Source organism: Schistosoma haematobium, chromosome 2, assembly GCF_000699445.3.
Source record: "Schistosoma haematobium chromosome 2, whole genome shotgun sequence".
Lineage (NCBI taxonomy): Eukaryota > Metazoa > Platyhelminthes > Trematoda > Strigeidida > Schistosomatidae > Schistosoma > Schistosoma haematobium.
This window is the reverse complement of record NC_067197.1, coordinates 10,996,761-11,023,549: the sequence shown is the minus strand read 5'-3', so window position 1 is coordinate 11,023,549 and position 26,789 is coordinate 10,996,761. Positions and strand designations below refer to the sequence as shown.

Here is a 26,789-nt window from a genome sequence, read left to right as displayed (position 1 = left end):
TAACTATCTCACACGCGACACGATTGAACTCCTGTAACCACAGCTTCTTACTAGAACCCCTGGATTTGGATCATGAAGATAGTCACTAGTGAGCACATAATTATTATTAGTATATGAGGATTTGTAAAGACTGTTGGATTGTCATAATTAAAATCACGAGTTGATTTCAGTTACTGATGCAATGATCTGAAATATGGAAGTCATTGAAATTGGATAAAACAAACAGACTTTGAGTAGAATGATCTCAGAATCTTTAGATATTGTCACGAGCACAATACCGTTGAGTCATAGAGTTTAATGTTCACAAGTGCACATATAATTTTAAACAAGCCATCGGACTAGTTACAAAACTTTTTTCTCCAAATATATATTTTCTTTTATAGGAAGATTTAGCCAGTTTCCTTATAAGACGTGCTCAATTAAATTTTCGTATTGCAAATTACTTGTATTGGTTTTTACGATTAGAAGCAAACAGTAATGATGGTGAAGATGATTTCTGGGAACGGGATAGAGTAAATCCACCCGACACTCAAAAGATGTATAAACATGTTTTGAATAGACTTTTACATGCTTTTGATGCTGTGAGTTTTTACCATTTGGTGGATGTACAGTCTTGATATTGTTGTTGTCACTTTTTTTAAACACATTGTTCTGTTGAATTTATAACTTTAGGGATACTTGAAATTAAGACGTAACTGGACTGCACGACTGCACATCATTAACAGACAATAAGTAGCTTGAAATAGTGCAGTGAGGTTTCATTGTAGCATTTACTGGTTTCCGGTTATGAAATCAAGACTTATGAATTAGGAACCTTAATGTTTCTGTATTTGACTGGTATCCGGAAATACTACTTTCCAGATACTTTCTGGTTTTTCAAAATTATTCAAAAGTGGTCGATATCTAACCCACCTAATCTCTATATCTCCTGTTTGAATCTAGACGAGAAGATTCCAAATGAACGTATGAGTATGCTATAAACATAAATCTTCCATTTAACTCCTAATATTACCCAGTCTAACCTCGTTTATGAGACGGCGGTATTAAGAAACCTAACTCGGATTAAGTTGGATGAATTTATTTCAGTTACACTTATATGCCGATAGACATTAAAAATAAGAAGCGGGAAAACGAAGCGAAGTGGAGAAATGAAATATGCCGAGTCGTTTTGACGAATCCTGATACAATATTTATAGTTAGGCAAAAATAAGCTGAAGACATTATGAATAGGGTACGTGATGGACACATATTTTCATATAAAAGCAGTCTACGTTATAAGCGAATAATTAACAAGGTCGAAATGTAACTCGAGAAAAATAAGTAAATTGGTCTGTCTGGAAGCTAAAATAACCCATGTCGGCTTGACATAGGGCTAGACACTACAAGTTGAATGAGAAACACTACTGGTATGCATGGTAAGTAGTTTAATGTTACTGAGAGCAAACGTTTGATTTTATTATCGACACCAATCTGGTGAAGGAATATCGACCATTAATCTTGTCAGTTTCCAGCTTGCGTTGATCATTATTGTCTATAACTTTTAACCGATCATTTTTCCTCGTAACACCAAATTTCTTGTTACTCTGTAAGTGCTTTTGATATTTATCTGGTTTCTGTTAGGATTAGAATGATAATTCTGATAGTAGCGGTGTTGATTGAAGCGTTTATTTTATTAGCTTTGGAAATAACAAACACATTTTGATAAGTGCATCTCAAGTATCAACACCATTAGAAAGTTGAAATATTACAAAGCAATATGCTCTGAAATTTCTCAGTGGTCAGGTTTCTTGAATTTCTTATCTATGTTTGTACTTTCCCTCTGTCGTTGCTTTAGTGTTAAAACGAACATACACGGTTTGCGATTCTGGTACTTCATGCTAGAGGACTAGACACTATAAAATTATATCAATAGAACTGATCACAGATATAGATTAGTAAACTCAATAGAACACGGTGCTTAATCGTATGACACTCAATTTAAATTCCCGAAAGCCGATAGATAACCAGGTATTGTTGAAAACGGAAACATATCAATGTACAATGTAAAGTAGTTAACAAGTAATCTCAAATTATAACGAAAGTGAAGCCAGTTTTATTTATACGATAATCTCTTGTAGTCATGGTAGGCGGATATATTTGTCTTCGCTCATTGGCTAATCACGATTTATTTTGATTGGTAACACCAGGTTTGTGTTGATATACGAGCTCTCTAAACGAAAGCCTCATTATTAATTCTATTTAAAAGTTAATTATTATTTGACGCTTGAATAGATGGTTACTAGTTTTAAATTTCGCTGTGGATATCAGTACTGCGACAGGAGTACATTCGACTGGTTAGTCCTAAATAGGAAGAAATAATTATCCTGGATTTTACTGCTAACTGCTGTCCGAAATAATTGTTAAGTATGCATTTATGAGTGATCATTGGATCCAATTTAGTTACAAGGTATTTTTCTTGATCCTATCCAATGTAACAGTGGTTTAGTTGATTATCTCTTTATTATAATGTTTCCGTAAAGTATAAGAGTTGAACTTCTCATTAACTTGGTTTCTTTGTGTTTTTTCCCAACCAATTAATATATAGGGTAGTCCTACTTGTCAAAAATGGAACATAGAACTACTACAACAAACACAATTCATTCAAGATTTATGCCGGTTGCTAAAATCAGTTACCAATGATTTGGGTAATCGTTCACGCAAAGTAATTCAATTTTATGTGTTCTCCTATTCATTTGAAAAAACATAATATATTCAGTAGGAGAATTTTATCCTTCTTTTTCTTTTAATTTGCACCTAAGTAACTGCTAATTTACATCTCAATATCCATGTAGCTATGATTCTTAGTGTGTTTTTAATAAACTAAGTTTAATGAATGATCCCCATTTATTTTATTAAGTCTAATTCTTATTTGAGTTCAATAAAGAGACATTAAAGTCAGTCGATTCGATTGTTTCCTTTTTACTGGTTCGTTCACGTATTTTACCTATAATGTTCCATCTGGAACCTCTCACTTTTTACTTCTATATATGGTTTCCTTAGTACAAGACCAATGGAATAATTGTGTCTTTCTTAAACATTCATCATACTTTATTCACTATTTGATGCTAAGATTTTATTTAAACACTAAATACGTACTTTTCACAACCAAAGCTCACCGATTAAAATCTGGATCATATTGTATTAATTCATTAAATATTCCCATTGAGACAATAAAAAGACAAGTTCAGCAAGAAAATATTTTTTTCACGGAGTTCTTCATCAAGGCTCTACACTAATGCATATGTTTTATAAGTTTGTAGAAAGTTGATAGCAATTATATGGTTGTGAGTCAGTTTGCCTAAATACTAATCAGTTATTTTATATAGCGTTTGAAAAAATCAGATTAAGATTAAAACTAAAGTGGATTTTTATAATAAGTTAATTATTACAAATAGTTAGATAATTAAAATTGGGTGTAAATATAAAATTTTAAGAGAAGGGAAAGAGAAGTTTCGAAACATGTAACAGTATCTTAGTAGAAAGCTAAAGTAAACTCAAAGGCTGTCTAAACTCCTTGTACATACACAAGTTAGGTTTTTCGATATGTATTCATATGGCTTCTATCATATGTAAGAGTCGGACTCTAGAACCATAGGGTAAATTCGGAGAGATGTTATAAATAACGCTGTCGTTTTATCTATGCAGTGAACAGTATCGACTAGATTCAGCAACATAGAGCTTCTTATTACTTTCTTCTGTCCTTTGGTCGAGCATGAAGGGCGATGTTCAGAAATACGATGATGCATTTGTCTAGTTGCGCTCCCATAATAAATAGCTCCACAAGAGCAGTTCAAATTAAACTAACTAGGTATGATAAAAAGATGTTTTTGCTGATGCCGGTGTTCATGACATTAGTAAAGTAAACGAGTAAATTTGGTGTATATTTATTGTACATTCAACTTATTTATTTATTTATTTTTGCTTTAATGTATAGATTGAATTGCTAAGATCAAAGTTGGATAGTGAAGAATATGCTCATATTAGGCATATTGATAAACCATTCCCACTTCCTCTAAATCCGGATATTATTGTATGCGGTGTACAGTCGTCTACAGCTACACTATTCAAGGTTTGTTGATATATGGATATTTCTCTGTTAATTATGATGATTAGCATCATTTAAATGATTATCTTGAACGGCATCATTCAAAGAATTTTGAAATTACATATTGTAAAACTTTAGTTGTAAAATGATTAATATGACAAGCTATTTTTTTGGTGGTGGTGGGGGGTCAAAGCCAGCTACACGGTTCTGTACCTGGCAAATTAGTTCCCTTCAAACTCATAAAGGAACCTAGAAATTATTCACGTATCTTTTTTATTATTGTAGGCTACTAAAAATATAAATGTAATGTAAATGTTCCATGAATTTGATTTTCAATTATTCTGTCATATACCTGCCATCAATTTCTTGTAGAGTTTTCAACGACCTGCACTATTGACTTTTATCCAACCGAATGGCGACACTTATCGAGCTATTTTAAAACACGGTGATGATTTACGTCAGGATCAATTGGTTTTACAAATGATTGAGTTAATGGATGTGGTAAGATTTCCTTTAGTTTATTCTCCTAAGTTAAGAGAAATTTCGACCAAGCATTCAGATATCATAAAGTAGTCGCTTGATAATTGGAAAGGTAGTCTGAGTTTGATTAACTATTGCAATTCAGTAATTGTTTTATGCTCATAAACCATTTTTCTACATAATAATTGTTTCTATCTTACAATATTATCTTTTTTCTAGAGTCAGTTAGTTATGTAGTATAATCTGCGAGGTTATCGAATAATTATATATTTTGACTTGATACTTATAAGGTTTTATTGCTTTCACTTCTATCATAGTATAGGACGTCGAGGTAAACAGTGATTTTGTTGGCTTAGTCTATCATAGTTTCTACACTATCTATTGGAATAATTTACCCATAGAATTTGACATATGAACCCACTTGGTGCTTCAAAAAATAAGACAATTTGTAAAACTTCGGTACTCCTAATAACTGTACTTTAAAATTCATGGTGTTCACAGCACAAAAGTTTATCATGGATCCTTATGGTTTGACTTTTTTTCAGTTAGACACTATGCGATAAAAGTTACATTGCTAGAAATATGTATATTTAGTCCGATTCTGATACTGTTATACAAGCTTCCTATTTGCGATGACAAGATTGGGAGTGAGAAGGAAGTTTTTTCATTGATCGACCGTTTTCTTAAAAAAAGCTATACGCTCACCCATACATGTGTCTCTTGGATATTCAAGCCACATTGAAACGTCTCATGCTGTTGAAACGGAAACCACACGTTAACCAATTATGTGAGCTTATCATTTGGCCGATATCTGGTTGGCTGCTTAAAGCCTCTTAAGTATTAGTGGATTTGAAGCTGACTAGAACGAGACAGTCTAAGACTATGGTTTTCAATGATCGTATGGTCCACATTCACTACCTGTCTCTTGAAAATATGACCATCGTTGTTCATTTCAGCTGAGTTTTCATCCATATTTTATTGTTGTTATCATTACAATCAGCCTTATTATTTCAAAAAAGCACGTTTAACTTCTTAAGGATTCAGTTCTTCGCACCTTTTTCGATTTTTCATATCTACTTGATATATTATTACTATCATCACCTTCATTATGATTATTTCACAATTTTTGGTGATAGATATTAGTTCTATCAGCTCATCTCTTCTGTTGTGAATAATTTACACGTTTCTTTCGGTTCATTACGTTCTGAACTTTCTTGTCCATTCTCTTGTTTTGTAAATTGAATTTCTAAGATTTTGGGAAATAATCACGATTATTTATAACCATAGAATAAATTTATTAACGATTCATTCTCACAAGACTATATCTATTAAACATCTTGTTCGTTAATTTAGTGCTTATGCAGAAGAATCTAAACGCATAAAATAAAATAAGTTCGCTACATCTCATAGCGTTTACTGTTCCTATCAAGTTTTCTTATTCAAGGGTTAAGTGCTCGCCACGAGGCCTACAGGTCTTGGGTTTCATTTCCGGTTGGGTTGTAGACGTACACTGCCGAGGAGCTCATGTTTTAGGACGGAACGGCTATCCATTACTTCTTGGTTTTCGTTATTTGTCTAACTAAAATCAATCCGCAATGCCAACCATAAAGTCTTTCAGTTGACATAGTTTCATATAGCTTTCTCTTAATACCCTTTACCTTAGTAGTTGTGTTTGTGTTAACAGTTGTTCTTCTCACTGCTTATCTCCAAACGTATGACTTCCATAAGCTTTTTGTGATGATTAATAATGAAGTAAAATATTCACATTTGTTGTTATTTCAGACTTTTCTTCTGTAATTATCTGAACACCAATATAGGTAAATGTTAGCCCTGTTCCCATTAATGCTTTATTTATTTATTTTACGGCGTTTTTTCATTATCTGTTGTAGATACTTCGCAAAGAAAATTTCGACCTTCGATTGACACCATATAAAGTTTTGGCAACAAGTAACCGTCATGGTAAATTACTTATGTTTTACTTAAATACATCAGTGTAACATTTTACGTATTCTGAATTTTACACTTTAGCATAACAAGGATTTTTAGTAAAAATTTGATGACAAAAGGTAGCAAAGTAAAGCCTTTATATTTTTACTTACACCTACGTCTTGTTTAACCAGAAGATATTTAAAGAGAACTATGTGAATGGTGTAGACGGCTTGTGTCTGATAAAGTAACGCTTGCCAATAGTTCTTCAGATTTCAAATGTCTGTCCACAAGCATATTCATAAAGACACTAAAAGATTCACCGTATACCTTATTAACTGCCTTCAGCGCTCTTCGCAACAAAGTAAAATATTTTCTTAGAAGCCCGAGAAAGAATAATGGAGCATGGTGAAGAATAATAGGCAAAAATAAAAGAATTTACAAATCGTAAAAGTAAATGCCGAGTGATGGCAAAAGTATGTAACACTCTTTCCTGTAATAAATCAGACGGGAAACTTTCTTCAGTATTGATAAAACATGAAAATATCACTTTTCATTTAGTTTTCTTATGTTCTTTTCTTATAGGTTTAGTTCAATTTGTCGAATCTATTTCATTGGCTGATATTCTTCATCGTTCCACATTACTAGCTTATTTACAGTTAAAAGCTCCGAGTCCAAATAGTCCTATGGGTGTTCAAAAAGATGTTATGGAAACATATATTCGTTCTTGTGGTATGTTTTTCTGTTATAAAGAAAAGCCATTTTATGTGAATAAAATAACTTTGTAGACAGAAAAACGCTTTAGTTGTCAATGAAAGTGGTATTCTGTGTAAATAGTAATTGTTATAGATTGACTATAGATAACTAGCTGTTTTGGTAGCTCAAGGACGATAATAACTCTGATAGTTCTAGTGTTTAAGTACTAATCTACAAAACGGTTAGAGTAATAAAGTATTGAGTGACAACAGGGTAAAAATTCTTTACTAAATTAAGAGAACCTGTCTTGTGGAGTTGATGCTATGGGTGAGATTCAAAGTATTCCTCGGAAAAGGTCATAGAGACCCAGAAAACGCTGGGAATCCTTTTTTCATCAGCGTTCAATAGAAGCTTCTCAGAAACATTTAGAAAGCAATGAGTCACGTTTTCGATTGGATAGTTACCTGTGCTTCCACTATATTTAATATCGTTCCAGAAACTTCCTGAAACCCAAAGACATGTGAAACACCATAAATGCCCTCGATTTTCTGTAAATAAACCAAACTTGGAGTAAAACCTTCCTCTTACACTTTGCGCCTTTGCTTTTATATTCAAGTTTCCGTGTAAATTTAGCCTGGAATTATTAAAAGCGATCAGGAAGTCGATTCGAGCGTTCATTGATAAAACTTATCAAATACGACAAATATAAACAAAGCGAATGCGACAGGACGATACAAATGAAATAGTATTTAAGAATAAACTAGTGTAAGTATGGGAAGAGTTAATGTCAATATTTCTTCAAAGCACGCGTTTATCTACTATGTCAACTCAATTACATTGTTTTTTATAATTGAATTCACAATCTCAATCCTCAATAATTTTGTCGTGTTTGGTTGAGCCATTTTAAGCTGCTTTTATTAGAAAAGATCACTAGTAAACTAGTGTTTTTGTACATTTATCTTTTGAAGTCTTCGATTTTATCACTCTCTAACTCAATTATAAGCAGCATAGAAACTAGCACATTTGTGCACCGTTCTAAGTTATCACGCTATACTTACGTAATGTAGTGAAATAATCAAGATGAATACTAAGTTGTTATATATAGTAGAACGTATAGTGATCGTGGAAGAACATTAGACAGAGAATTTTATCATTATTTATCATACGATTCAATTAATTGTTTATTTTCACAAATATTTTCAATCACTATGTGGTATTTCTTCCTCTAACAGTGTGTGACATGAATATTTTATACTACGTTCAAGCGCTTTATTAAGGAAACTACAATATTTTTTTTGCTTTTCTTACAGCCGGTTATTGTGTCATCACTTATCTTCTTGGAGTTGGTGATCGTCATATGGAGAACTTACTGCTCACTGCTGATGGTCATTTATTTCATATTGATTTTAGTTTTATTCTTGGCGCTGATCCTAAACCAATGGCACCTGAAGTAAGATTAACTCGTGCAATGATTGATGGTATGGGTGGTCCAAATTCAAATCAATTTAATGAATTTTGGAAAATCACTTTTACAGCTTTTCTTATTTTAAGACGGTAAGTGATAAATGATTTTGATAAGTAGTGAAAATCTGGTACAATCTAAAGATTTATTTAATACATTTAATCATCTTTCTATGTACTAACATATTATTGTTTTTAGCTTGAATACAAACGTTGTTATTATTTAAGTTAACGTCTGTATTGTTCAAATGTTTCAAATAAAATATGCTGAAAAACGTTTTACATAGTTTAATCGTTATATTACGACTCATTTCTAAACAACTATAGTATTTATTTTCATTGGTTTGATCTATATTCAATTCTTCCATCCAACTGTTTATCGATTTCTCATCTTTGACAGGTATTAGGATAATTTCTAGCAGCTTTATACCTTAAAAAGTTGATGCTAATTGTAGTCTTGAAGAAAATGCTAATGTTGAACCATTTATCCCGAAACTCATAGTTTTAGTTTTTCATTTTCATTCACTTCATGATATAACACTACCTTTCCCATACACATGAATGTCCATTCTTTGTATGATTTCACGTGTTTCACCTATTAGTTGTAAAATTTCATATAACTTTCGCGTCAAAATTAATTTTAATTATTTGTTCATCGGTTATCTATACAGTATTAACACTTTTACCAATTGTAGTTAACAATTCCTTTTATTATTATTTTTTTATTGATATACAGGCACGCGAATTTATTTTTGACTCTATTTTCCTTAATGTCAAACACAGGAATACAGAGTTTCAATGGTCAACAAAATAATGCATCTGAATTTTTAAAAGAACATTTCTGTGTACATCAATCAGAAGAGAAAGCTGTTAGTCGACTGGCTAATCGTATGACTGAATCTATCAAGGCTATTGTACCTGATATTATGGAACGAATACATACTATTGTACAAGTAAATAACTTCTATTATGTTGGGAATAGTTAATTTCATATTTTTTTCTTAACATGAAACAAATATTGTTTACTAAACTAAATAACTTGTCACATTCGTATATAGGCAAAATTTTCTTCGGCAACACTTTTGTCTTAATAGATGATAGATTGATATGCGATTTGATTGTTGTGTTTGAGAAGGATAATTCTTCGATAGTATTCGTAGATTGTTTCCTTTCATGTTCTTTTCATTAGTTATATTTCAATTGCTTTGATAGTCTAATTCTAATGAAAGATTTATAGTGTTAGTTTCATATGCCTGCTGAAATTCAAATAGTTTCATGGGTAAATGAGCTGTTGCATGTATTTATTAAGGTTTTATTTATGGATTTTTCAGTTAGACATCAACATCAAGTCTGATACAAATGTATATCGGGCCAAGTTACCTTATTTAATATCAGCACAAGGAGAGGGAAATTTTAGATGAGAAGCTAAGGGAAGTAAATCGTATGAAAAACAATAGAAATCTGAACATAAAAAATTCTGTTTATAAGCAGCAAATGGAATTGAAGAATTTCAAGTTAATGATGGTAGTTAACAAAGGATTTATAAGAAACTAGAGAATAAGTGTAATCACGCTGCTACAATGGATTTTACAACATGTTACCCAACCATTGCTTAGGATTATTGTGTAGATCCAAACCAGAATGTCTGAACCTATCGATGTGACGTAGATCCTCAGTTTCTTTCCATACTAATCATATGTCAACTAGGATCGAGCATTATGGTAATCTGTGGTTAGGCATACCTAACATGTATCAGTTAGTCTTGAGTGCTTCCATCATAGCTCTCATCCGTATCAGTAACAACTAGGAAAATAAGAACCTAGCATACTTTCATGTGACCCACACCTTCTGGTCAAAAACTACAGCGTATTACAATGAAAGCTGTAGTACTTGAGATTAATTAGTAACTTTTCATGATTCTAATGATATTTGAGAGAATCATTAGTTGTAAGTAAACTTGTGTTAAACATCTAAATCGTGTTACTATGTTTACTAGATGTCAAAGCAACTTATGTAGCTGGGCATTACACCATACATTGCGATTTATTGATTCTCGCGGGTTCACTATATATAATGCTCTACTCTGGTAAGCTGCTGCTTTGTATCCTGTCATGATCTCTAATTTCTTTCAACTTTAGTCATTACATCAGTTTGTAATTGTATTATATGTAGGTATTTTTCAAAACGGTTCTACTTAAATGGATAGAACAACTCAGTAGTGTGTTCTTTCTGTAGGTAAAAACTTTTACCGATTATAAAATTTTTTTCAAATAATTCATTATTTTAAACCTTCATTTATTTTTTTCCCACCTAGTATATGAGGAACTAATCAAACCTTCCAATAATCTAATTGTGATATAGATCTTCAGTAGCTTTTTTGTCAAACTTATATTTTCCTAACAAAAATATATCATACATTTTCACCAGGATACTTTTGTTTACAAAATGTTTCAGTCAATAACAAAATGTCACAGTATTTCTTATCATTATTTAATAATTTTTGTAACAATGTATGTACATGAATAATAATAATATTAACAATAATAATAGAGTTGTCTTATGTAAATCATTCTTCTTTAATGTATGAATCAGGAGTTAGGGATAAATCCAATATTCCAATTCCAGTTTGTTTTAGAGCTAATGTAGTTGGCTATCGGTTAAAGAAAAGAAATACATAATTAATGTGTAACAACTGATAAAGAATGCTTTCAAAGCAACATTCCTCGATTATTCTACTCATAGGTGTGTTGAGATTTAAGAAAAATATGTCGAGCACTTAGGTTTACATATATCAGTCGTATAAAACTGTAATTAGTTGTCATAATGTGAGTACAAGTTTTATTATGGGATAATTGATATTTGCTTGCTTAGATTCAATACAAAGAATATTAAGGATATTCTTATGATTTAAGCCTATAGCGCGATCTGAAGTTTGGTCATGTCCACTGAAATTCTTTATTACAACAATATTCAAATACCATTACTCTATACTGCTTACCAGAATTGGTCTAACATGGTTCTTCTAAACGCCGCTTTTTCTTATTTTATCAATTGTGAAGTAGGGCTTCAGCTCTCATTTGCAACAAGTTAATCACATGCAACGTTGAACCCGAACCTTATCTGTTTCGTTTCAATTTCTTATACCACGTTTATACAGCAAGATGAAATTATCAAGATAAATCCCAGAGTAGTAGAAATAGTATGATTAGCAATAGAAATGATTATAAATAGGCGCTATTACTCGACACAAGTGAGTTCGTGGAATAAAAAGTTGTAAGATATTCTTTAAGTTCAGGATTATAGGAAAGACAATGAATGTATCTGTGCCATTTCGAAAGATTCTAAGCCATGTCATTCAACGTCACCAACCATTGTTTACGACAATCTTATGGACCCCGATCAGGCACAGTAGTGTTTATTAAATAAATATGATTTCATACGATTCATATTATTTGTTGACCAATAAAACCCAGCAATTATTCCTTCACCAAATAACCAGTTAAAGCGTTTGCATCGAACTATATATTCGGTCATCATAACAGAAGATAATCTTATAAAACTGATAATGAATTATTTTTCTCTCAGGTATGCCACGATAATGCGACTAGCCACTTTATATCAGATCCAGGATTCACGACTCTGACTAGAGAACCAGATAATACTTTATTCAACACATGCAGTCACACTCAGTGAGCCCGGAGTAGAAATCAATGGGAGGAAAGGAAATCACTTATTTAATAATCAATATGTTAAGTGCCTGTTTGCCCACACTCAATGACCAAACGTATTTGAATTTCACTGCCGCATATCTCCCTAAAATCAAGGAATGCAATAGTCTCATAATGCTCAGGTACACTTTGGGATGCCGTGGGGCTTTGCTTCCCAACTATATAAAATATCAAAATCGATGCATGTCATATGCTTCTTTATCTCTCAAGATGTGATGCACTATATTAAAAAGATTACCTTCTGTAGAAAAAGTTCGGTAAAAAGAACTTGAAATACAAATTCTCTCAAGCCGAAGTTCATTTTTTTGTCTATCACTTGTTGCACTGGTAAACTGAAGGCTCTTATTGTTAGAACATTTATATATGAAAAGTGGAAGAATATAGAAATTAACACTACTGAATCCACCCAAAATATAAACTTGATAGATTCTTGAAATGTAAATAAAAAGTGAGTGATTGTGAACCCATATTAGAAATTAGAACTGTCGGTATTTATTTTTCAAGAAACGTAATGAAGTCTATGTTCACTTGTATGATGCAAACCAGGTTTTAGGAACCATGTTTATGGTTGAAATCATCGTATTTTTACCTAACCTTAAACTAGCCCGCATTCCATTTGAAAGCATGTATATCACATATTGTAGGCAACTTATTCGGTTCATACAGAAATTATAACTCGGTTAACTATCTTTTATCTTCTAGATAACATTTGACATAAACCCATTGCATCACTGAGTAAAGTAAACAGTTCATTTTATAAACTATTACGTAACTTATATTCTACACTTGAAGTTTTTAGTAATCGTAGTAATGACAAAATAACCTATTTTACTATGCACTTGTGAGCAAGAGTGAAAATAAAACTTACTGCACTGTTCGGTATGTTTGTATTGTACACTCGCTTTTCCTCTTTATGCTTTTCATATTTGAGTTGCATTTCGGAGCAAGAAGGTTGAGGAGTTTCTGTCCCTGTGGATATGGAGTTAGGCTTTATTTGTTCTATTGAATAAAAAGAAACATCGAATAAACTTTTAGATTTGATAGAAAAATCTATATATTTTCTGTAATCACCCTAGATTAGTCGTCCATATTAAAATGCTTACTTGACCTGTGACGAATACAAACAAGTCCTTCTGTTTTTGTAATCCATCACTCTACTGAATCGATCAGTTTCTCTTAATACCGTTTCTCTTCTAAAATTTTGATTAGAAAGTTAGACTTTGGTGGTCAAAAGTTGTGTATTTTTGTTGCATGTTTAACTACTGCAATCATTATGCTCTATCTTATGTTCTAGTAAAACCAATGTAAGCGATCAACTAATATTCCTTCACTTCAACTTTAAAGTCGGGGATTTTGGTTGGATAATAGAAAAGTATTGTGTGATAAAATAATTCCACGATATCCTGGAACGAAATTAGTTTTCTTTTTCCGAATTATCTATTTATAAAGTTTTTAAAAGAAAGTGTGATTATGATTTTCTAAAGAACTTGTTAGCTGTATTGCAATAAAAAATAAGAATTAACAGTTAAATCCATATCGTTAGTCCTAAAGTGTGATCTAGAAATGCTGTATGATTGAAACTATAAAATCATCGAAAAAACTTAATTTTGTTTTGAAGGTGTTTTCAAGCTTCATTTAGATTAAATAAAACTGATTAACAATGATACCAGAGATATACTAGACTTTGAACTGCAAAGTATGTATGTTAGGAGTCTCACTTGACTTCTTGAACTAAAGTTGATAATGTGGTATAAAAGATGACTACTGAAAACAGTTTCACTCAAAATTCATTAACAAAGCATACACCTAGGCAATACTCAAACATACCGTGAAGTAGACCTAATTCAGAAAATTTGATTAAACATGCCAATTCACACCATCCGTCGTTAATTAGTTGATAATCAACCGAAAATGATTTTTCTAATTCGTATAATAATTGATCATTTTCAGTTTTCCATTGGTTTTTCTGTTTTTTCTGAATCGCATTGTTGACAGTGATATCTTTTGACCATGTTATTTTCTTTTGTAATTGTAGTGTACATTCATTCATCTTTCTAGATTGATTATTTTGAACTGATTTTAAAACTTTCAAATCTTTAGGTTTATTAAAACTTTTTTCATTTAATTCCAAAATTTCAAGAGTTGAATTTCCAGTATTGCCAAAATTTGATTCTATTTCTGTCATAACAGTAGTAGAATTTTCTTCTCGATGAGGAGTACAGTTTGCAATATCTACCATATACGGTTGAAGTGGAAAATTAGATTTTGATAGATCAGTTAATACAACTGTATCATGTTCGTTGAATTTTGCTTTCGTTGTACAGTCAGGCCTGTATTGCACCATTTTTATCGGTGTTGAAATTTGATCGTCGTCGTATTTAACTGATTCCTCGTCATGCATGTGATTTATGTTGTAGTTATTATTTAGGCAGTCGGATTTGATTGAACAATCAGATCTTAATTCAGTTTCCTGTTTGATATTCGAATATAATGATGAGTTTTGATTTTGCATTGATTCTAAGTTTACTGAATTCTTAGTTAAGTATCTTAATTTCGAAGATCCATCACATATAGGTGGACATGACGCACAAAGGAGATCGTGGTTAATAAATGATCTTTGTATGGAGGATAAATCAGGTGTATTATCTTTTAATAATATATAAGGAATTGTTGGTGTTTCTTTTGTATAACTGCATCCATCTAATACAGGTGTAAGGGTGAACGTTGAACTCTGACTCAAATCTATATCCATTGCAATTTTATCCTCTGGATCCCATTTAAATCGTTTACGACTTATTTTCTGAATTGAAGGTTCATCATTATCAGATGATTCTGATATAGAATAATTCTTTACTTTCGTTGTCTGTTTGTATGTTGAAAGAGTTAATCGTGAATCCTGATTAAATTTTACAATTTGTTTAGGCATGAAAATGACAATGAAATGAGTAGTTTTTTATTGTTAAGCAATTTTCTGGTTATCATCAGTATACAGCAATTTAAATTTAAGACCATTGAACAACTTAAGCTGAACATGTATTTCACACCATTTTAAACAGAAATGTTAGTAATGTACATTTTACCAATAACTAAAATTATTTAGGGTGAAATGAAATCATTTGATTGCAATGGTAACTTTGTATGCTCTTTCCAAGTATCAATCATAGTTTTCTGTCAGATACAATTTTTTTTATGTCTGTTTTAAAGTACTCTACGGTGATTGAAATGTTCCCTATTTCTCTTATAACTTGAGGTTCCTCAGAACTACTAGATTTTATCAGTAAAAATATAAGGATGGCCATTAACTAGTTATTATTAGCATCTCTCATAAACTAGGTATAAGATTTTTTCAGGATGTTACGTATATTTTAATAACATGTACAAGTCAACAAGAAACGTGTAAGCTAAGTATTTATTTGAAATTTGGCTATAAAATCGCAACAAATTTAAGTATCCATACTAGAGAATTCAATCTTAGTTATTAATACTGATACTTCTGACTCTTGATGTCGTTGAATTAGTTCAAGCTGATTCATTTTCAGCTTTTATATACCCTATGCTGCTTACTGAAATTCTATAAAACAAAGTTTGGCTACTTTTGAAATCGATCAGTCATCTACTTACCTCAAACCATGAACATGGTTAATTATTCTCAAAGCACACAGATTTTTAATATATTCTTTAAACAATAAGCCTGAAGGATAAATGTTTCAAACTTAAGTATATATTATCATGAAATTTAATTAGATTTAGTTTCTTACCTAAATACTGTACATCGATGCCTCTACATTCATACTACTGCTACCAACCTCCAGCTAATTATAGTATAAAGATAATCTCTATCAGGCTGAGACTTGCCCAACGGTCTCACTCTGTTCACAACTTATAATTTCTACTACACTAACTCTAAACGAGTATTGAGTAAACATAAAACAGATGGAATGTGGTTATTAATGGAATCCAGAACGCGCGTTTTATCCGTTTTAGAACTCGTAGGTTGGATGCGTTTGCACCCCAGAGTTAATGTTTACTACGCGACTCGAACCTAGTATCGTTTGCCTTACACATCATCGTGTTATCCACTTAGCTACTGAGTACAGATAGCCTCTCACTTGTACAACACGTATGAGATTTAATTGAATTGAAATTCATCATTGAGTAATGTGAAACTATACTCACCTTACATTTACTCCGCACATAATCAAGTATAGATGTTTGTAATAAGGGAGTTTTAGGTGACTGTTGTTCATTCGTATCATTTATCGGCGTCCATCTGAATGTAAATGGTGTTTTGTAATGTATTTCTTTTTGATTTCGTAAAGTTTGAATATTCATTGTACATTTCTTTAATTTCAAATTTTGCTTACTTGATTGTTTTGCTTTATTGACGATTGGAGTTAAAGGCAGTTTTAAATTCAAAAAGGTATCGTTATTATTTTTATCATTCGATCTGTTTATATTATTTATGAATGATGAAGTAGGCTCTGGCCATAAATTTAGTTTATTATTACCATTAGTGTTGTCAGTATTTCTTTTTGGTGAGTGACGTTGTTGTGTGATCAATTCTGTGTAACCAATCGATAATTCATTTTGAATGAAATCTTTGGTTGATATGTTTGGAGTTGAAGTTAGTCTATCATACTTATTTGATAAGGAAATAAAGTGATATTTCGTATGGAGATCCACACCTCCTAGTTGAAAAAAAGAATCGATTACTGTAAATGCACTTAACTTCAGCAAAGCAAAATATAATTGCAAAACTTGGGAACTACAGTCATGTCTGGCAACTCATCACTTTATTTCTAAAATCGTTTTCAGCTGCCTACGATGACTTTTAAACGCAATTCATTTGTACAACATAGATCACTGGATTCTAAATAAATTCATATTAAATATAATCTTAATTTCAAAAATTATAATTACCAACAGCTTACCATAATTTACACTAATCAAGCTTATACTTAATGGGTTCAACGCTTCATCATTCGGAAGTTCCAATTGTCTTGTAATAACGCTAGTTTCATCCGAGTTTCTATATCTACAGTAAATAAGTAACAGTTAAAAATATTGGAAGAATAAAATAAATTTTAGGATTATCCCTATAAAAATCACTTATTTGCTGATTACGTAGTAGTATGGTAGTTAAGGCCTTTTAATTAAGCTGATTAACCACTAATCAAATGTTAATTATGGTTTACTGAATCAGATCGTTTCAAGATATAAAATTTTAAATTGATTTTCATTCACTAGGAAAATTGTATTTTGTTTCATAAAATTACTAGTCCTTTTTAAATTATGAAACATTGTAGTGTCGGTTATTATGTTAAGCCCATACTCATTCTACTTGAGTCACATTTTGATAATGTTAACTATTCGCTTATCAATCTTGGTTGTTTTTGTATGAGCGCATATGTGTGTGCCCTTCTCATCCCATTCATCAAGTGTTTGTAGCTTATTTTTGTGTGACTGTAAATATTGATTAACGCTCGGTTAAATGGAGTTGGCTCACATGACTTCTCCACTGCGCGTCATTTCGCTTCATTCCCCGATCGCCAGTGAGCGCATAGATATACATATTCAAAATTCATTATCGTATTTGGCTTATTTAATTCCGTTATTCACTAACGTGAGTTAAGTCGATAACTATATACGAGGAATGACGATACGTATATCTCAATAGCAATCAGAAACGATCTCACTGGAGTCAGATCCCGGACCACTAAAACATCATATCTCAATCTATCATTACATTAGTAAAGCCACATTTAACCATATATTGTTTTTAATTACCCCCATCAAACAGTTATAATCCTATAATTCACATTGAGATTTTATCATACTTACAGTTTATAGATTTTAGACTGAATTTCAACATGTTTTCTTCCTATCAAACTAACTCATTTGATTTGTATATGGATGTATTAAACTTATAAATTGATTAGGACGAATAAGTTTTGGTATTTACGCCTATATAATCAGTTTATAGGACTGATGAAAAAAACATTTCAAATTTTGAGGATCTACAAGAAAAATTATTTCATTTCTTATAAGTTGTTATTGTTTGGAGCTAGTTACCATTCTAATTGACTTAGCATTCAAACGATTGTGTTGAGCTAAGTAACATGGGATCAAATTCACCAGGGAGCATCATTTAGCTCAAGATTACAGGCAAACGTTTCTATTGAGTGTCAAATGACATAAATGACATTGGCCACTGCCCAGTGATCAATCAGTTGTAAATATTGTGTTTCCTCTTATCATTTTTAATCATATTCCAGAATTTATCTAAGTTAGCATTGTACTTTGAACATCTTTAACATACATATCAGGTATTCTCAAATTATCAGTCAAAAAAATTACGAAATCCTATTTCATTGGCTTTTTAAAACAAAAAGAAGTCAGAAAAATCTGTCGGAAAAATAACTTACTCAAGTAGCCATTTTTTAACTAGATATTTTTTTGCACTTCCTACTAATAAAACTGCACAATCTCTGCAGTTATTCTTTTGGGTAATGGTAAATATCAGTCCAATATTTGTTGAGTCGTAACCAGACTTCTAAAGAACGTAAAACAAATTTTACAAGTCAGAAACAGTTCTATACAATCCCACATTCTTTCAAATAGTAATGGTAAGATTCAGGCAAATTGTTAATAAACTACAAGGGGATTTATATAACCGTTGTAACTCTTTAAACTGAACCTATCTTTTATTAATTTAAAAAAAAATAACGTGTTTGTCGCTAAACACAAATTTCGTTCTTTTAGAAAACTTTCATAAGCATATGAATACCTTCCCACCAAAATCGAACTCATGTTCTGTAAATAGAGTTGTAATACTTTAAACTATGTTCCTAAATACGCTAGTATAATAATTCGATGTCCTTCGATTCGAGACAATAATATGTCGTTGATATCGTCCATGTAATAGGTTCATATTATTAGGAATCTCCTTATTATTCATTAATCATAGGCCCCAACTGTTTTATTTGTCTAATAATAATTATCAGGACGGCCGTTCAGTGCTTCCAGGTTTTCCATAGTGGTCTAGCTTCATTTGACTCATGATTTCAACTATTGTAATAATAATTAGTCAAGGTTTTCATAAAATTTCGAGAAAAATCCCTGGTTCACTAGCATAAGAATATTACAGGAAGTGATAACGAATCAGTTATTATGTTGACCTTCGTAAAAATAAAATAAACTCTGGGTGTTTAACTTGGAGACTATAGTCTTCGATGCATCATTATAAACATTATGCACCATCTCTCAAAAGGGATTTTATGCACTCCTACAGAATTTAAACCTCACAACTAGTTGTATTTTGTCATCATGATTTGCGAAAAGAATCTACTTATTTATTTTGACAAGTATCCAAAACGTAACTGCTAAAAGCGAGTCATTTTTGATAGATAGTATTAGGGTCTGTAGTCAAATACAGATGTGATGTAATATAAGGTAATGATTGGTCATTTGACTCAAACACTAACTGTTCACACCAGTTAGTTTATCATCTGATCACATCCGTTGGGATGCTTAATTTTGACGTTTTAGATATGGTCACAAATTGCTATGCATATAACAAAAAAATTACGATTAAACATCAAAAGGGTTTGGGGCACATCTAACGCTTCACAAGGATTCTTCAGCCTACTGTTCATGAAAAAGTAACTCCAAAAATTAAAATACCGAAACTTCATTTAATTTTAAATATAGTCGTTACGAGAGAATTTATTGGATGATAAGTATTGTGCTGATTTAGTTTCCTTAAATCCTTTCTAATTCTGTCACAATCGATCATCTTCTTTATGGAAACTCACAACCGGATTTCAGATTATATATTGCACTTGTCGACAACAATAAAGCTGATTGCGCGATATCGAAATATTGTTTTTCCGTTGTGAAGAAAGTTCTATATTATATTTTAGGTCGTCCTGACTAACGAAACTATTATTAAGGAATAATAATGTTAAATTTTAAAAATGTCATGAATAATGGTTTTTCTGTGACAGTAGTTTCAGACTAACAATGTATTGACTGATGTAGACCAGACCAACCTAACTGTTAGCTGCTAGTGGTTTTTTCACATTCCTGAATCCATGAATTGTCATCACATCGAACTTGATGGGCACATATATAAAGGGATGACATAAAATGACTATTCGTTTACTTCCCACAAGCTCTCTCAACGTATACCATCGGTACATAGATGAAATACGTTTTGAAGCACAATAATATAAAATTATTTATTTCAATTTGAATGAAAATTCAAAGATAAATAGTAGACCCATTTTTATCAAACTTTATGGTATTTTAAAACTCGTAATACACATTTTCAACTGAGTCGAGACAAATCATGGACGGATTCCCTTTAGACTAGCTAGTGGTACCATAATTCTACTTTCAGATTATTTAGCACTTTTGTAAAAGTTATCAAAACTATTATTATTTACAAACAAATATATTACTTACTTGTTCTACTTCTAGTTCATATTTAGGAATACTATCTAAATATTCAAGTAGTTTTCTTCCATACGGTGGTGTTTCATTAAGAATCTGCTCCGAGTTGAAAAAATGAAACAAGAGGTAATTTAATCACAATAATAATTGGTTAATGATGCGTAAAGGCTAAATAAATACATAGTTCCAGCTTGATTAGACAGTTGTGAACAAATTATTTTTAAGTAGTAAGTTCATTTGTATTCCTCCTATCAATCTACCCTTTAGAGGTGAACTTAACAGTATGCTTTTAAGACAGGAACTAAAAGCAGACAGAGAAAATCTATAACGCTGTTAAACTGGACTAAGCCCACGATTCCAAGTAAATCTAGACAACACAATAATGATTATGTCACCTCCCAATGCACTTACCAATTTACATGTTTGTGTGGACACACATACATAGGGAGAAGTAACCAAACATTATAAACATGGTTTATGAAATATGTACTTAGATGGTTTCAAAATCAGTTAATGTCAAATGTTTTGAGCAAAGTGGCAAGTAGAAAACCATGTTCATCAATAACAAAGTACATAATTGAAAGGGATGAGAATCGATATCAATATAGCTTTTTAAACGTATAGAACTATCGAGGAATTCTCAGGATGATAGAAGCCTTAGTTATTCATAAACGTAAATCTCTTTTTGTGCACAAAAACAATTTGTAATAAATTTGAATTTGCCCCAGAAATCTTCAAGTCATTTTATGTCCTAGGGTAATACGACAATTTCCTATTCTTTCCATACGACGTTAATTTTTTTCACTCCCCTTTATTTATCATCATTACTTTGTAACAGTTTAATTTTGAGTTATAATACTACCAGCTCCACCCCCCCCATTCTGATAATTATTGCTTTGTTTACTTGAACATTTATTTAATTGACCTTGATTATTGGCTTGGCAAGTATTTGTGTGATCAGATTGTTAGAAATGTATGGCACAAATATATCACATTTTTCGAACCAATGTATAAAAGGCACTAATTGCTTTAAATTTCTATGGCCCTGTATATTTACTAAACAAATATGAATATGAATGTACAGGCTAAGTAAATGATTTATTCGAGAAGATATTCTAATTGTTCTAGCTAATATTATAACACTAAAAATGATAATCCAGTTATACCTGACGATTATTCAAGATGTCTGATGGTGGTAAATATTGAATGATTTTGATGGAGCATTGTTCTTTGAACTGAGGACGAAACTCCATCATGCTATTATTTTTTCTTACTGTCTATGTTGATACATTCTCAGTGAGGACTGCAGAAATCCATTCCCTAGATATACGCTATATCATTGAAATAATAGATATATTTTCATTATGGAGTAGTAATCTTGTCAACATACATGTTTTCAGTACTAAGCCAAAGTAGAACTTTTGTTTGATTGCACATTATTTGCACAATAAATTATCATCTGTTTAAGATAAAACTGCTCACAACCATCATATTTAAGGTCAAACTTAAACAATGAAACCGCACTTACATATTCTAATTTTCCAGATTCAGTCTGTTGAATGGCGTTACAGGTTAGAAGTTTAGCTCCAATTAATTTTTCAATTTGCATTTCAGTCAGTAAAGATGAACCATATAAATTTATAAGTGGATAATTTAACCAACGACGAAAATGAACAGATTTACGTAATTCTAATGCACTCAACATAGATGGATATTTCGTTGCAACTGAGGGGATTGTTGAGTTATCTGAATTTCGTTCATGATTTTTAGAATAGATATTCGATGGACAGTCATAAAGCCATAACAAACCAGTTAAACCTAAAAAGAAAATGACTAATTAATTATGGTTCAAAGTGTATCACTAAAGTAGGAACACTTGAAAGTAATTTGTCGGCGTTACCTAACTTATCATTTCAGAAAAAGTAATTATTTTATATAATTTATCTTAGAACATTTAAATAATAATAATAAATATGTGTATGATTCAAATGTGTGCAAGTGAGTAGATTGCTTATTATCGTTTTTGACTGAAATATTAAATTATCTCTATTCATTTGATGAGTATCTGTAAAATCTTGGTAAAATCAATAAAAACTATATTTCTAGAAAGTCGAAGTTTAATCTCCTTGTTAGTAGGTCCAACTATCGTTTTCTAGTCGATTCAACTTTTATTGATTTTCTTTATTACATGTTATTGTATGTTTCATAATAACTGCTGATTTTAAAAATATTGAAATCACTACTTTCCGTGTTATTTTGTGATATCTCGTTTTCTTGACTCTGAAAACCTGAAGATAGAATAAATGAGTTTGAAACATCTCAATTAGGTTATGGGGACGTTCCTTTGTTTTACCACTGATATAAACAACATAATTTGAGAAGTAGGTTTATTACTGTATAATGATTTTTATGTGCTTTTCTTGAAATAAACATTTTGAACAATAAATTGGTATTTTTTTAATTAGTCAAACGAACATTAGAAAAAATATAAAGCCAAATATATTAAAAGATTCCAGTGAACACCCTAAAGACTGTCACAAAATCATTTACTCACGATTATGAGTCAAGGTAGACAAAATATTTACCTAGCTATATAGTTCAGTTGGTGTTGAAGAGAAATGATTTATATAATCCAAAAGTAAATATAATTTAGTTTCTTAAAACACAGCTGTTGACGGTCTTTAGAACTTAAGGTAACGTTTGATAATCCAAAACCAACAGAATGAGATACGTTAGAGGTGTGATCGAGAGACGAATAATCGGACTTTGAACAAAATACAACCTTCCATAATGAACCAACGAAGAACCTTCCAAACTCCACGCATTCGAACAGCGAATGCGACGAAACTGACTCAGTCGACGAACACACAACATAACATCTTGTTTCCTAAGCAGATAAATAATCCAACACAGTAAGCACACATACAGCCACAAATCACATTGACTTAACGATGTTTCGTCAATGCATTGGCTGTTTTCATCTGTCTCGGGCTCATCACTTTAAGACCCATTTGACTTCGGTATGATATGACGACAAAGAATCCAATGAAATGTATGTATCTCAATTAACTCCATTTATATTCTATCGGCTTAACACGTTTAGAACAAAGGTTCATCAAAAGTTGAGTACAATAGTGGTTTTGGATACATATATTTTAGAGGTCCATAAATGTAAACAGACGATAAGTGATATGATTCGAGGATGGCAAATAGGCCTATTCAATAAATAATGAGCGACTCGGAATAAATTACAGAAAATTCATCGAAGTATAAACAACATACATACAAGAGGTAAGTACACGTAAAAGCGTACACGATGTAGTTTACATAGTCATAAATGACGAAGTACATAGGATGGTCATAAAATACTTGAGCAGGTCAATATGACACATTTAATAACCAAACGAAAATGGACTAACTAAGGACGTCATAAAAGATGCTTTATGTGACTCTGAACCTACTCATTGATTTTAGCCATTTTAAGTAGTTTAAGCAAACAGGTTGAGTTTACTGAGGTAAAACGGATATAAAGTGGTTATTTGGCTGAAGATTGATTGCATTTAGATTTACGTATTCCGTCATTAACAAACTATGTGAATGAGACAACTTTTTATTTCACTGCAGATAAAATTTTGTGTGATCTATTTTACAGATTATCATTCTTTATATTATTAAGAAATATAGGATCCCATACTGATAAATTATAGGTTGCTTCAATCATTTAATCATAGAGTACGGGTAATATACAGCCTCTAAACGTATATTTTAGGATTGGAACAAATTATTTCAACTTAGTACAACAAATTTGAAGTATGCACGTATCTATTTTAGAGACAGTCATCATGATTCCAGGCCTAGAGCCAATATCGTAAAGATATGTGATCACTTTGGATTCAATAAGTCGTATCTTGTGCAGATATCGATGATTCAATTTATTTTAGAAAACATAAGAACAATTATTTACTAGCAGATCAAAATTTATGGCAGTGCAGGCAAAAAGTAAATTCTCTATGTTGACCGTAGAAAAAGCAAATGTAGATAAGTAAATAAACGTACCATTCAAAATACGCAAAGCTGATTGTAATATTTTCTCACTTTCTTGTTTCAATGAATAATCGTTTATTGCAACTTGACCTAGCTGGGCTTGTATTAGACAAACAACTTTTAAGGAAGCATTTTTAATTCTTGAATGAATCGGGAATCTACAATGAGCGGCCAGAAAACTGTTTTAGATAGCTATAGAAAGTTAAGTTTCCTAGTTGATGATTAAATATTCCACAAGTTCTTAAGAGTAATGAGTAACACATATAGTACATTAAATGATTAAACTCAGGAACCAAGTATACATTGTATGTGCTAGAAACATTACTTAGTTTAGAGGTAAATTAGAAAGTATGTGGACATAGAATATGATTTAAAACAAACGTTGTTCAAAAATACGTCAAAATAACTATTTATTTCGTTTTGGTTTCCAGTAATTTTACAGCTGAAGTTTATCTTTTAGTTTTCATTAGATATTATATTAGACAAATACTTTGTTTATAAGCACAATAGTAATTAGATGATTTTTTGATGCTTAAATATATTTTATGTATTTAAGCTCATTATTTTGGGAGCTTGATATAACTTGTCGGCCTGTTTGAACATCTAGGCTACCTGTTCCTGCCATCTAGATATTTCAACAAGTTATCTACTTTTGTTTGTCTTAATACATCATTATGTCTATTAATCACGTAACCTATTCAGGTGCGTTTCTGAAAAGTGTACAACCTTTTGTTCTAAAAGTTACAAAAGGCCCAATCAGAGATACCGTGGTTGTTGGCAATATTCGGGGAAAAGAGTGTACATTATTTCGATGTCGATTTCCTAGACTGCTAACATTTAACTGACTATCACTCAATTTTTATCGTCAGGATTGACCAAGAAGTAAGAGACGGAAACTTGTTGTAATACTTTGTGCTGAGAAACCTATATTTTACCAAAAATATAATACTGAATAAAGCTAATAAAAGTTTTTAGAAAGATAAATAATCATTCTTATTGATTAATTACTTATAGTAAATATATGTAACAAGAACTTGATTGATATTATCAAGCAACAAGAATGAAGTACGACCTCTTCTACTACAGTTCGCATCTAGATGCCAGAAATTTATATATATATATATATATATATATATATATATATATATATAGCTGAAGCAACTGAATAGATAAGTCCTCAATTATATGTTTCGAAAGGATCGGTCATTTCGCTAAATGAGCAATATTAGAAAAAGTCGACTTAATAGGAAATGTCTAAAGTAAATTGCCATTATTTAGAGGTTAATTGATAACACAAAGACACAAACAGAAAGAGTGAGAAAATACGATATCGTGGAAAAAAGAAATTTAGTGTGAAAGATGTGATTAACAAAATACAACACAGTTAGATTCTCCTTTCCTAGAACTTACTCATGTTTGTTGTGAGAAGTCTATATTCAGTATAACAATAAAAATATGGCAGGTAAAGAGAAAAATTGTATTCTTACCTCAGGCTTGATCGACCTTTGGCTCTACTTATGTTATTAAGCAATGACTTTTCACAATGTCTCAGGCGGATATCATTCATCTCTGAGCAACTGGCTATGAAATAAAGCTTAATAAAAAGTTGTGAAATCAAAACCTGCTAACACTTATATTTGTTACTGTTTAGAATACTTTATCAGACTGGGATATGAACTAGATGTGAAAATAAACAATGATACTTAGGGTTTAAGTCTTGGAAAAGAAAAGTTCATCTCACTGATGGCATATTTCTTGAAATTCATTTCCAATGCCTAAATTCATGTGTGTACATGTTTTTCATCTCATAATGTTTCAAACTTAAATTCGTTCAATAAAGTTGATAGCATCGAATAATTCAGACCTATAGTAACCATAGAAGAACTGAATTTTATGTCCCAATGAATCGTTTAATA

At 31.4% G+C, this 26,789-nt stretch overlaps 2 protein-coding genes across 3 annotated transcripts in view; one reads left to right on the top strand and one right to left on the bottom strand.

The window, feature by feature from the left end:
• The window catches only part of PIK3C3_1 (Phosphatidylinositol 3-kinase catalytic subunit type 3), a 32,288-nt gene extending 21,075 nt beyond the window's left edge, over positions 1-11,213 (top strand). Inside the window, exons 13-21 of one of the 2 annotated variants that reach the window (XM_051214310.1) lie at positions 384-581; positions 2,585-2,701; positions 3,974-4,108; positions 4,457-4,585; positions 6,454-6,523; positions 7,076-7,222; positions 8,497-8,740; positions 9,431-9,600; positions 10,962-11,213. In XM_051214310.1, the coding sequence (XP_051067467.1) occupies positions 384-581; positions 2,585-2,701; positions 3,974-4,108; positions 4,457-4,585; positions 6,454-6,523; positions 7,076-7,222; positions 8,497-8,740; positions 9,431-9,461 (1,071 nt within the window). In that variant the 3' untranslated portion in view covers positions 9,462-9,600; positions 10,962-11,213. Of the gene's footprint in view, positions 1-383; positions 582-2,584; positions 2,702-3,973; positions 4,109-4,456; positions 4,586-6,453; positions 6,524-7,075; positions 7,223-8,496; positions 8,741-9,383; positions 9,601-10,961 lie in introns of both variants that reach the window. The other variant, XM_051214309.1, reaches the window with a different exon arrangement.
• MS3_00010745 (uncharacterized protein) overlaps positions 11,214-26,789 on the bottom strand; it is a gene marked incomplete at both ends in the record, with an annotated part of 34,703 nt that continues 19,127 nt past the window's right edge. Inside the window, 10 exons of the mRNA XM_051219141.1 lie at positions 11,214-11,297; positions 13,244-13,374; positions 14,203-15,271; positions 16,552-17,063; positions 17,307-17,410; positions 18,801-18,928; positions 20,842-20,925; positions 22,358-22,647; positions 24,886-25,031; positions 26,361-26,467. Coding sequence (XP_051067466.1) covers positions 11,214-11,297; positions 13,244-13,374; positions 14,203-15,271; positions 16,552-17,063; positions 17,307-17,410; positions 18,801-18,928; positions 20,842-20,925; positions 22,358-22,647; positions 24,886-25,031; positions 26,361-26,467 — 2,655 coding nt within the window. The remainder of the gene's footprint in view (positions 11,298-13,243; positions 13,375-14,202; positions 15,272-16,551; positions 17,064-17,306; positions 17,411-18,800; positions 18,929-20,841; positions 20,926-22,357; positions 22,648-24,885; positions 25,032-26,360; positions 26,468-26,789) is intronic.